General features: G+C 39.6%; 1 protein-coding gene across 9 annotated transcripts in view; it reads left to right on the forward strand.

Moving 5' to 3' along the window:
- Ttll5 (tubulin tyrosine ligase like 5) overlaps positions 1 to 12,376 on the forward strand; it is a 256,735-nt gene that overhangs the window by 168,967 nt on the left and 75,392 nt on the right. For all 9 annotated transcript variants that reach the window (XM_005343377.3, XM_026780184.1, XM_026780181.1 and 6 more), the window contains one exon: positions 9,120 to 9,315. In XM_005343377.3, coding sequence (XP_005343434.1) covers positions 9,120 to 9,315 — 196 coding nt within the window. The remainder of the gene's footprint in view (positions 1 to 9,119; positions 9,316 to 12,376) is intronic.

Consider the following 12,376-nt stretch of genomic DNA (forward strand, 5'->3'; position numbering starts at 1 on the left):
AAAAAAAAAAAAAAAGAAGCCTCGGTTCCCTTGTGGAGGGTGCAGGTGCAGCCCTGCGTGCTGAAGAAATGTTGCTGTGGATCTTTCCATTCCCTCCGCACTTCCTACGCGCATAGCAGGGAGAGACGCACAGGGCATTCAGAGGTGGAGTGGTGTGCGGGAAGAGCAGCTGCAGGAGGAACAGTGCATCCGGCCGCATGGCATTGTTGTGGGAGTGAGGGGCATAAGTTTGGTGGACAAGATAGGAGAGAATGTAGTATGGGGAAACATGCCATGTTGTTGCCTGTTTGTAACTTTAAAAGAATCTTTTGAGGGGGAAGGGGTTGATACAGGGATTCTCTATGTAATAGTGCTGGCTGTCCTGAAACTAGCGTTGTAGACCAGGCTGGCCTCGAACTCACAGAGATCCACCTGCTTCTGCCTATCAAGTACTGGGATTAAAGACCTATGCAACCACCACCCAGCCTTAAAAAGAATTTTATCATAATAGAGTCTTGTAGTGTGGCCCAGGCTATCCCCAAATTCCTACCTTTAAGCTCTTCTCCCTTAGCCTTTCCAGTAGCTGGGACAACAAATTTGGAGTATAAGATGTATGTGAAATACAAATGGATTAAGTGTTCCAAATACTCTCTATCTGCCTGTCTTGTCTGTGTGCATATACACACATATAAATAGATATACACACACATGTATATATATACATATAAATATATACATATTTAAAAATTTGCGACCGACACCCAACCCCCCTGAAAAAAAAAAGAAAGAAAGAAATCCATTACATACCCCAAGCATTTTGGATTAGGGAATCTCACAAAATTTTCACGAACACAACTGATCTCAAAATTTTGGTGAGGATATAAAATGTATTACTGGTGAAACAGAATGAACACAGGTTTATGAAGATGAGGTAGCCTTGCAGATGGTTGTCGGAGCCATTAGGTGCTGTTAGAAGAAGTCTGAACTCAGGTGCCAGATTCCAGGGGCAGCCAGCTGTCGTCCACACGGCCTCCTCTAAGTCACTGAAGCACTTGCTTGCTGGAAACACCAACGACTTTTGCTTCCAGAATGAGATAATGTGCTCCAACTAACCCCACTGAAATTCAAAGCAAGAAGGTTCTTGTGGCACTTATTATATTACACAGCCGAGCATCCCCATCCCCTCCAGTGCTGTGCTATAAAAATTCCTGCCTCTCTGCTAAAAGCCTCCACTGGTTTGAGAAACTTCCTTTTGTGATTTTCAGGCTGAGCTTACGTTACTGATGAGATTAAAAACACACTTCACTATAAAGTTTATGGCGTCCCAGCCTCTGCAGTATATGTGGAATTGGAAAAACACGTCAACCCACAGTCCCTGACTTGATTTCTTGCCCACTGTCCTGACCTCTGCATCCATGTGCCCTAGCTCCCATACCTGAGAACCTCAGGAGCATTTCCCCAAATAAAGGACCTGCCTAAAAGCTGCTCTCTAATACACAGCAAGGAGGCATTAAAATGAATGCCTCATGGAAATATTTGTTAGAACAGTTATTAGCAAATGAAACCACTTGAGCTACCCAGTGGGTTAATTCTCGCATGAAGTGCATATTACTTTACTTTCCCATTATATACTTACTGAATCTAGATTGTTCCCTATGGCTAGAAACTTCTATAATCATCAAGCCAGAAATGGAAGCAGAACCTCTGGGTGAATTTTCTAACCTTCAGTTCAGTGACTAATAATAGTTTCCCTTTGAGATTTTTTTACGTTGATTTTTTTATTGATTTTATTGAACTATAAATTTAATTCTCTTGTAGATTAGATCCATGTATGTCTCTTTTAGAGACCTCATTGTTATCTATGTTCTCTGGGATTATGATTTGTAGGCTGTTTTTCTTTGCTTTATGTTTAAAAACCACTTACGAGTGAGTACATATGATAATTGTCTTTCTGCATCTGGGTTACCTCACTCAATATGATGTTTTCCAGCTCCATCCATTTGCCTGCAAATTTCAAAATACCATTTTTTTCTTTTCTGTGTAGTACTCCATTGTGTAAATTTTCTAAACATTATCCATTGTTTTAATGAGGGGCATTTAGGTTATTTCTAGGTTCTGGCTATGACAAACAATGCTGCTATGAACATAGTTGAGCACATGTCCTTGTGGCACAATTGAGTATCCTTTGGATATATACCCAAAAGTGGTATTGTTAGGTCTTGAAGAAGGTTGTTTCCTAATTTTCTGAGAAATTGCCATACTGACATCCAAAGGAGCTGTACCAGCTTGCATTCCCACCAGCAGTGCAGGAGTGTTCCCTTTTCCCCACAACCTCTCCAGCATAAATTGTCATCGACGTTTTTGATCTTGGTCATTCTTACAGGTGTAAGATGGAATCTCAGTGTTGTTTTGATTTTCATTTCTCTGATGACTAAGGATGTTGAACATTTCCTTAAGTGTCTTTCAGCCATTTTAGATTCCTCTATTGAGACTTCTCTGTTTAGGTCTGTACTCCATTTTTTTAATTGAATTATTTGTTCTTTTGATGACCAATTTCTTGAGTTCTTTGTCTGTTTTGGAGATCAGACCTCTGTCTGATGTGGGATTAATGAAGATCTTTTCCTATTCTGTAGGCTGTCATTTTGTCTTGTTGACCGTGTCCTTTGCTTTACAGAAGCTTTTCAGTTTTAGGAGGTCTTATTTGTTAATTGTTTCTCTCAGAGTCTGTGCTACTGGGGTTATATTTAGGAAGTGGTCTCCTGTGCCAATGCATTTAAATGTACTTCCCACTTTCTCTTCTATGAGGTTCAGTGTGACTGGCTTTATGTTGAAGTCTTTCATCCATTGGACTTGAGTTTTGTGCATGGTGATAGATATGAGTCTATTTTCATTCTTCTACATGTTGATATCCAGTTGTGCCAGCACCATTTGCTAAATAGTCTTTCTTTTTTCCATTTGGTATTTTTTTGCTTCTTTGTGAAAAGTCAGGTGTTCGAAGGTGTGTGGATTAATATCTGGATCTTCTATTCTGTCCCTTTGGTCCTCCTGTCTGTTTTTATGCCAATATCAGGCTGTTTTCAGTACTGTAGCTTTGTAGTAGAAATTGAAGTCAGGGATTGTGATGCCACCAGAAGTTCTTTTAATGTACAGGATTGTTTTGGCTATCTTGGGTTTTTTGCTTTTCCATATTAAGTTAAGTATCATTCTTTCAAGGTCTGTGAAGAATTTTGCTGGGATTTTGAGGGGCATTGCATTGAATCTGTAGATTGCTTTTGCTAAGATTGCTATTTTTACTATGTTAATCCTACCTACCCAAGAGCATGGGAGATCTTTCCACTTTCTGGTGTCTTCTTCAATTTCTTTCTTCAGAGATTTTAAAGTTCTTGTCATACAAGTCTTCCACTTGTTTGATTAGAGTTACTCTGAGATATTTTATGCTATTTGTAGCTATTGTGAAGAATAATTCTTCTCTGATTCTTTCTCGGCCCATTTATCATCTGTGTAAAGGAGGGCTACTGATTTTTTTTTTTGAGTTAGTCTTGTATCCTGCCACATTACTTAAAGTGTTTATGAGTTCTAGAAGTTCCTTGGTAGAATTTTTTTGTATCGCTATGTAAACTATCATATCATCCGCAAATAGTGAGAGTTTGACTTCTTCTTTTCTGATTTTATCCCACTTGATCTCCTTTTGTTATCTTATTGCTGTAGCTAGGACCTCAAGAACTATATTGAATAGATATGGAGAGAGTAGACAACCTTGATTTGTTCCTGATTTCAGTGGGATCACTGTGAGTTTCTCTCCATTTAGTTTGATGTTGGCTGTTAGCTTGTTGCATATTGCCTTTATTATGATTAGGTGTGTTCCTTGTATCCCTGCTCTCTCCAAGACCTTTATCATGAAGGTCTTGTATTTTGTTGAAAGCTTTTTGGGCATCTAATGAGATGATCATGTGGTTTTTATTTTTCAGTTTGTTTATATGGTGGATTACGTTGACAGATTTGTATGTTGAACCATCCCTTCATCTCTGGCATAAAGCCAACTTGATCATGGTGGATGATGGTTCTGATGTGTTCTTGGATTCGATTTGCCAGTACTTATTGAGTATTTTTGTATCTATGTTCATGAGTGAGATTGGTCTGTAATTCTCTTCTCTTAGTAATGTTTTTTATGTGATTTGGGTATCAGGGTTTAATTGTAGCCTCATAAAAAGAATTTTGCAATGTTCCTTCTGTTTCTATTGTGTGGAACAATTTGAGGAGTATTGGTATTAGTTCTTCTTTGAAAATATTGTTGAATTCAGAGCTGAAACCATCTGGTCCTGGATTGTTTTTGGTTGGGAGACTTTTAATGGCTGTTTCTTTCTTTTTTTTTTTTTTTAGCAGTTGTAGGTCTATTTAATTTGCTTATCTGATCTTGATTTAATTTTGGTAATTGATATCTATCCAGAAAGTTGTCCGTTTTATTTAAGATTTCCAATTTTGTGGAGTACAGGTTTTCAAAATATGACCTGATGATTCTCTGTATTTCCTCCATGTCTGTTGTTATATCCCCCTTTTCATTTCTAATTTTGTTAATTTGGATATTCTCTCTCTGCTTTTTGGTTAGTTTGGATAAAGGTTTATCTATTTTGTTGATTTTTCTCAAAGAACTAACTGTTTGTCTCATTGATTCTTTGTATTGTTTTCTTTGTTCCTATTTTGTTGATTTCAGCTCTCAATTTGATTATTTCCTGCCATCTAGTTCTCTTGGGTGTGTTTGTTCTTTTTGTTCTAAAGTTTTCAAATGTTCTGTTAATTCACTAGTGTGGGGTTTTTCCAGCTTCTTTATGTAGGCATTTAGTGCTATGAACTTTTCTCTTTACATTGTTTTCATTGCGTCCCATAAATTTGGTTATGTTGTGTGGTCACTTTCATTGATGAGTCGGCTAAGCATTGTTTAATTTCCATGTGTTTGTGGGCTTTCTGGAATTAGTGTTGCTGTTGAATTCTAGTTTTAAGTCATGGTGATCTGATAAGATACATGGGGTTATTACAGTTTTTTTTGTATCTGTTGAAGTTTGTTTTGTTACCGAGTAAGTGGGCAATTTTTGAGAAGATTCCATGAGGTGCTGAGAAGAAGGTATATCCTTTTATGTTTGTATGGAATATTCTATAGATGTCTGTTACGTCCATTGAGTCATAACATCTGTTATTTCCTTATTTCTCTTTTAATTTTTTGTCTGACAGACCTGTCCAGTGGTGACAGTAGAGTGTTGAAGTCTCCCACTATTAGTGTGTGGGGTATAATATAATATAATATAATATAATATAATATAATATAATAGTGTATGGGATTTAAGCTTTAGAAGTGTTTCTTTTACATTTGATGGTGCCCTTGTATTTGGGGCACAGATGTTCAGTATTATTTCTTCTTGATGGATTTTTCCTGTGACTAATATGAAATGTCCTCCTTTGTCTCTTTTGATTGATTTTAGTTGGAAGTCTATTTTGTTAGATATTAGGATAACTACACCAGCTTGTTTCTAAGGTCCATTTGATTGGAAAATTTTTTCCCAATCCTTTACTCTGAGGCAATGTCTGTCCTTGAGGTTGAAGTGTGTTTCTTGTATGCAGCAGAAGGATGAATTCAGTTTTTGTATCCCATCTGTTAACCTGTGCCTTTTTATAGGTAACTTGAGTCCATTTATATTAAGGGATATTAATGACCAGTGATTGCTCTATCCTGTTAATTTAGTTTTCATTGCTGGTGATGTTAATTTGTGTGTTTTTCACTTCTTTGGAATTTGCTTCCTTGAGACCATCAATTTTCTGTGTTTTTGTTGATGTAGCTAACTTCCTTGGGTTGGAGTTTTCCTTCTAGTAGTTTGTGTAGGGCTGTGTTTGTGACTAGGTATATTGGTCAAATCTGGTTTTGTCATGGAATATCTTGGTTTTTTTTCTATGGTAATTGAAAGTTTTTCTGAGTATAGTAGTCTGGGCTGGCATCTGTGGTCTCTTAATGTCTGCATGACGCTTGACCAGGACCTTCTGGCTTTCATTGTCTCCATTTAGAAGTCAGGTGTAATTCTGATAGGTCTACCTTTATATGTTACTTGGCCTTTTTCCTAATCTTTTTTTGTTTGGTTGGGTTGTTTTGTTTTGTTTTGTTTTGTTTTGTTTTTCAAGACAGGGTTTCTCTGTAGCTTTGGAGCCTGTCCTGGAACTAGCTCTTGTAGACCAGGTTGGCCTCGAACTCACAGAGATCCTCCTGCCTCTGCCTCCCGAGTGCTAGAATTAAAGGTGTGCGCCGCCACTGCCTGGCTTTTTTTTTTTTTTTTTCTGTATGTTTAGTGAGCTTTGATTATTTGAGGTGAGGAAACTTTTTTTGTTGGGGGGGGGGGTTTGATCCAGTTTATTTGGTTTTTTGTAAGCTTCTTGTATCTTCACAGGCATATCTGTTTTTAGGTTTTCTTCTATGATTTTGTTAAATGTTAAATTTTCTGTGCTTTTGAGTTGAACTTCTTTTTCTATACCTATTAGTTTTAAGTTTGGCCTTTTCATGATGTCTCATATATCCTGGATATTTTGTGTTAAGGTTTTGTTAGATTTAATGTTTTCTTTGACTGATGAGTCTATTTCCTCTATTGGATCTTCAGTGCTTGAGATTCTCTCTCTACCATCTCTTGTATTCTGCTGTTTATGCTTGCATTTGTGGTTCCTGATCATTTTCTCATTATTTCTGTTTCTATAATTCCCTCAGCTTGTGTTTTCTTTATTGTCTCTATTTCAGTTTTCAAGTCTTGAATAGTTTCTTTCATATATTTCATTGCTTTTTCTTGGTTTTCCTTAAGGGGTTTGCTGATGTCTTCCAATTTTTCTTTGTCTTTTCCTCCATTTCTTTGAAGGAATTTCTCATTTACTCTTTAAGTGCCTTAAACATTTTCCTGAAGTTATTTTTTAGGTCATTTTCTTCTGCTTCATCTAAATTTGGTTGTTCAAGTCTTGCTGTTTTAGGGTCACTAGATTTTTACTGGTATCATGTTGCTTTTTTGTGGTGTTGTATGTGTTCTTCCCTTGTCTACCTACCTTTTCCTCCAATTGGTGTAGTTGGGGGCTGTCTGTGACTCTGGTGGTCAATCTTCCAGGTGCCAGTGGATCCAAGGCTCAGATGGTTGATCCTTGTGGTGCATGCAGTCAGTGCCACAGTCACAATGCCTCTTGGTCATTCCTGTTCCTGGAGGTCGCTCAGTACTCCCGGTGTTTGCTCAGCTCCTGTGGAGTTCACCTTCTCAGGCCTGCTCCTGTAGAGTTCACTGCCTCAGGCCCACTCCAGTCAAGGTTGCTGGCTCAGTCCTGCTCCTGTGGAGTTCACTTCCTCTCCCTTAGAGATTTTTAAAGCAATATTTTCACTAATTCTTTACATTCATTAATTGATACTCTGTATTTTGATCATATTCACCCCCCTACTGAATTCCTCTGAGATCCATCCCTACCTCTGTACCCACCAAACTTTATGTTCTTCTTTGAAAACAAGACCTAACTTAATTGACATGAAGCTCTCAAGATAATTCCGCCCAATTGCCTGTCCCTTCCCTTTGTTTTCATCTGAAGGAGAGGTATTCCTGCCTTGACTATTCTCATCTTTAAGCCCAATACCTGGCTAGCATGGTACCACACACCTATATTCCCAGCATATAGGGGTTGCAGTCCAGAGGTTTGCAAATTTAAAGCCTGCCTGGAAGACCTTGAGTCAAATCAAATAAAATAAAACCTGACTGCCTTTCTCCATCGCGCCTCCTTCAACTCACAACCCTCTCAATCATTGCCTCTTAGCTTCTTACACGTTATCATCTGTCAGCTTATCTTCCCTCACTAATGAGAAAAAAGATAAGAGAGTCTCCCGGAGCTGGGACGAGGCTCAGTCTGCAGAGTTCCTCTGCAAGCATAAAGACCTACATTCACATCCTCAGGCCTGCAGAAGAAGCCAAGTGCAGCAGAGTGCACACATCACCCCAGCATAGGGCAGGTAGACACAGGATTCTGGGGGCTTGCTGGGCTTCCGGTCTGACAGTGAGAGACCCTGTTTCAAATTAAGCTGAAAAGTGACTGAAGAGTACACTCAGTATTGACCTCTGGCCTCCATACACATGGAAATGCATGTGCACATGCATCTGCGTGTGTACGCGTGCACACACACACCACACTAAATAAATAAATAAAAACACACACACCCTGCCTCCCCACACAAAAGGTTCTCTTTCCTTTGCCGTGTAATCCCATCTTACTTCACTCAATCTTCTGCCTTGTGAATCAGGCTAACTTTAATTCATGTTTCTGTTGGTAGTCAACCCATTTCTCCGTATGTTCAGAAATCCTTTGGGAAAGATTTATTATGTGTACATACATGATATGTACTTATATGATGTCATAGGTGATAGCTTGGTGGTTCCTACCCCTCCTAATACTGGGACTCTTTTAGAACAGTTCCTCAGGCTCCTCATGCTGCGGTGACCTCCAGCCATGGAATTATTTTCTTTGCTACTGTCATGAATAGTAATGTAAATGTCTGACGTGTAGAATGGTCTTGGGTGACCCCTGTGAAGGGGTAGGTCATTTGGCCTCAAAACGGGTCATGACCACAGGTTGTTAGCTCTGTTAGCTCTATAGAATGGATATACACCTTGAAGTATTTTCTGAGGAATTGCTGAAAATCAGACATTGTTCCCAGAAGCCAAATAAATTAATCTTTTGAGTCTTTTGGTCCTGTTGGCCAAGAAGGTTAGCTGATAGCATGGAACTGAGCAGTCTCTATGGAAGCCAAACTGAACACCCCATTCCTAAGCAAGGGGTGTGGCTTATCCCTGTCAGAAGGTGAGACTATAGGAGCAAAATCCTTCACACATGAACACATTTTACAGACATACTTTTAACTGGATATTGGGGAATCTCTTCATTTGAGAGAACTTGGGAGATCAAAGCACTGATTGAAATACACCAAAGTGAGCTTTAGTGAAGTCAGGTTATTTATCATACAGTAGCTTTATTCTAGCTGGTGCCTGGTTCTATAAAAGAAAAATAGTAGACACACGTCTCTTTCCTTTAGATTGTTCACATACTCATGCTAAAAAAAAAAAAAACCCAACTCTTCTTCTTGCCTTCAGGAGCCTCCAGACAGGCGGCTTTGCCTGGGAGGGCGAGGTGGAGAACAACGCGTACAGCAAGGCCACAGGGGTGGTTCCGCAGCACAAGTATCACCCCACAGCAGGCAGCTACCAACTCCATTTTGCCCTCCAGCAACTTGAACAACAAAAACTTCAGTCCCGGCAGCTCCTGGACCAGAGTCGAGCTAGGCACCAGGTACCTGAAAGTCCTGAGATGATGTCTTCCTTTTGTTGGAGAGATGGTTGAGGGGATGAATGGGCTGTGAATGACTGTTTCCTAAACCTTCACCCGCCTGCCCTGGGTTTTCTCCATGCTGTTCTCCGGCTGTCGTAGCTCTCTGGCTGTAGCTTTGGCTTCTTTGGAAGGTGATGCCGAACTAGTACTCGGCATGCTTTTATGTGAATTTGTAAAATCCTTTATTACCATGTTTACTTTTTCTGTTGAATGATCTTAAGTAGCTTCCTAATCAAATTCTCCGTTCCCTAAAGCTGTATTTTGAGCATCTTTATTTGCAAATGTATCCATTTCTGTCCTCTGTAGGATAGGCAAAGGTGTGCTATACTAATCACTTATGTCTTGGCTAATGAAGCTGACATGCACATAGCCATCAAACCTATTGTCCAGAGCAGACCGTGCCTGTTGTGCTTTGCCTCGTCGCTCACCTGACTGTACTTATCCACAGCAGTGTGTTTTGTCAATTCCTGCATCGTAATTGAGAAATTATAAATGCAGGCGTTTGTGAATAGTTCTTTTTTATTGGAGAAAACGTCAGACCTTTTCTCATTTTTTTCATTAAAGCTCCTTACAGTTCTAAACTGTCGTGTTAGTTACAGAAGTGCCAGCAAACCGGATGCTGACCAGGACAGACCTGCATAGGTGTAATAGTAGATCATTTGAAATTACACCGTTGGTCCCTTTTAATTTCTTTCCTATGTTTATCTGTGTGTGTGAATGCCCGTGAATGTGGCCCAGTGTGCGTACAGAGGGAGCTGGTAGGAATCCAGTCTACCGTACAGGCCCTGGGGCAGGCACCTGTACTCACTGAGCCATTCTCTGGCCCCATTGCTCTCTCTTTTTGGTTTTGGGGTTTGTCTGTTTTTTTTTTTTTTTAACCAAAACTACAGGCAAGCCTTCTTTTAATTATAGTGTGTGTGAGTGTGTGCCTCGGGGCTCCCAGATAGGTCAGAGGACAGCTTGTGGCGTTGGTTTGCTCCTTCCACTTCGTTGGATCCAGGAGTCGAACTCTAGTAGCCAGATTTGGCACCAGTTGCCTTTACCAATTGAGCCATCTCACAGACCCATGGGTTCCTTTTAGACCACACTGTAACACACTAAAATGGTAAATAGTATTTTCCAAACAAAAGGATTTGTTTGCAGCGCATTGAAGTTTGGGGGAAGAAAGGCCGTTTTTTGCTGATTTTCACTTTTAAAAACTGCTTCATTTTGAGCCTTCTCATGCTTTTGATTAGCTTCTAGCAGCACACATTCTTTTGAAAACTCAGAGTACTGCTTTTCTCATGTGGATTTTTTTCAGTGAAGATTATCCTAGTTTAGTTTCACTGAATTATGAAGTATATGGGAAATATGTTTTTTCAGATCTGTCAGAATATCCATCTTAGGGAGGAGGCAGAACTCCCAAGAAGGGAGTTATCTTGTGTCTCCTGGAGAGGGGATAGAAATCATTCATCTTGGTTTTATATATGTATATACATCATTTTGTTTCTGTCCCTTGTTTTTCTAAACCACAACTGCTTTAGGTACAAGTGAGTAAGGGTGAAGTCCCAGGGTGGTGGCGAAGCAGGAGCAACTAAATCCTACCAACTTAGATTTATAGCAAGACAGCAAATGAGGTATTAGGTTCCTAACTTGAGCTTCGTGATTTGGAGCACTTTATTCAGGAGATACTCATAGTTCGTCACTCCAAGTAACTGCTAGATTTCAAGCCTTGGTTTTTAGCTTAGGTGGGCTAGACCTGACCATCTTCATTACCACCAGACTATTGATTGATTGAAGCATGGACTGCATTCTCAGTGTGGCCTGTATCTCTCCCTTCATGCTAATTCTTTGGGTGGAGATGGTATTTATCTGATGAATACCCTGTGCTTTTAAGCCATATTCTTGAAGTATAGGTAACTAGAAATTTGGCTAACTGTCTTTTTAAGATTCCTGTGTAGAATTAAAATTGGGTTTATCAAGCATGCATCCATAGGTGAGATGTTTGGATTTCCCTTACTCGGGTGCATTATCATGCAGTGGTGTGTAGTGATGCCTTCTATAAATAGCACCTTTGTCATGGTGATCTCTTAATAAATGTTTGGATGACCGTATAGCTTTTCTTCATTTCATGCCAAGAAAGTTCTCCATCCTTTTCTGCCTTCAGTCAGAGCACTTAGACATACTCAGCCTATTACTACTGTGTTCATTTCAGGGAGACAAGTTCTGATTTAGAGTGTCAGTTTAGAACCAACACATTCATCTGTGTAGAATCAGCTTTGCTCTTTGTCTCCACCACAGCACTTACAAAATCTAAAAATTGCCATGTGCCAAGTTCACGCCTGAGAAAAATGGACCGTGTCACCTGGGAGTGAAAGAAGGAAATCAGTTAAAGCCATTAGCAGAAGTTTAGGGACAGAAATAAGAGACAGTATCATCCATGATAAAGAAAGAAAGCGAGTACTGGAAGTGTGGGCTTCTTTATACCCTAGAGACTGAACCCAGTAGCTTGCAAAACTTTGCACAAGATTGACAGACTTCCCCTGAAAATAACCTTTGTTAGCCATAGGGTCTGTGTTGTGGCTCCTTGGCTCTGCCACGGTAAAGTGAAAACAACCATACATGGTGTGTGCATGAATGATTGTTGACTGTGTTTTGATAAAACTTTATTTACAAAACTGGCAGCGGTCTGGATTTGGTCTGCAGCCCTAGTCTGTACATCTGTATTCTAGGACAGCAGAAGAGCCAGTTAAAACACTGATCGTTTTTTCGTCCCATTTCTTTTTTAAAAATTTATTTTTTTTTGAGCTCTACATTTTTTTCTGCTCCCCTCCCTGCCTCTCCCCTCCAAACCTCCCCCAAGGTCCCCATGCTCCCAATTTATTCAGGAGATCTTGTCTTTTTCTACTTCCCATGTAGATTATATCTATGTAAGTCTCTCTTAGTGTCCGCATTGTTGTCTAAGTTCTCTGGGATCGTGATTTGTAGGCTGGCTTTCTTTGCTTTATGTTTAAAAACCACTTATGAGTGAGTACATGTGATA

This window comes from Microtus ochrogaster, chromosome 1 (assembly GCF_000317375.1).
Source record: "Microtus ochrogaster isolate Prairie Vole_2 chromosome 1, MicOch1.0, whole genome shotgun sequence".
Classification (NCBI taxonomy): Eukaryota; Metazoa; Chordata; class Mammalia; order Rodentia; family Cricetidae; genus Microtus; species Microtus ochrogaster.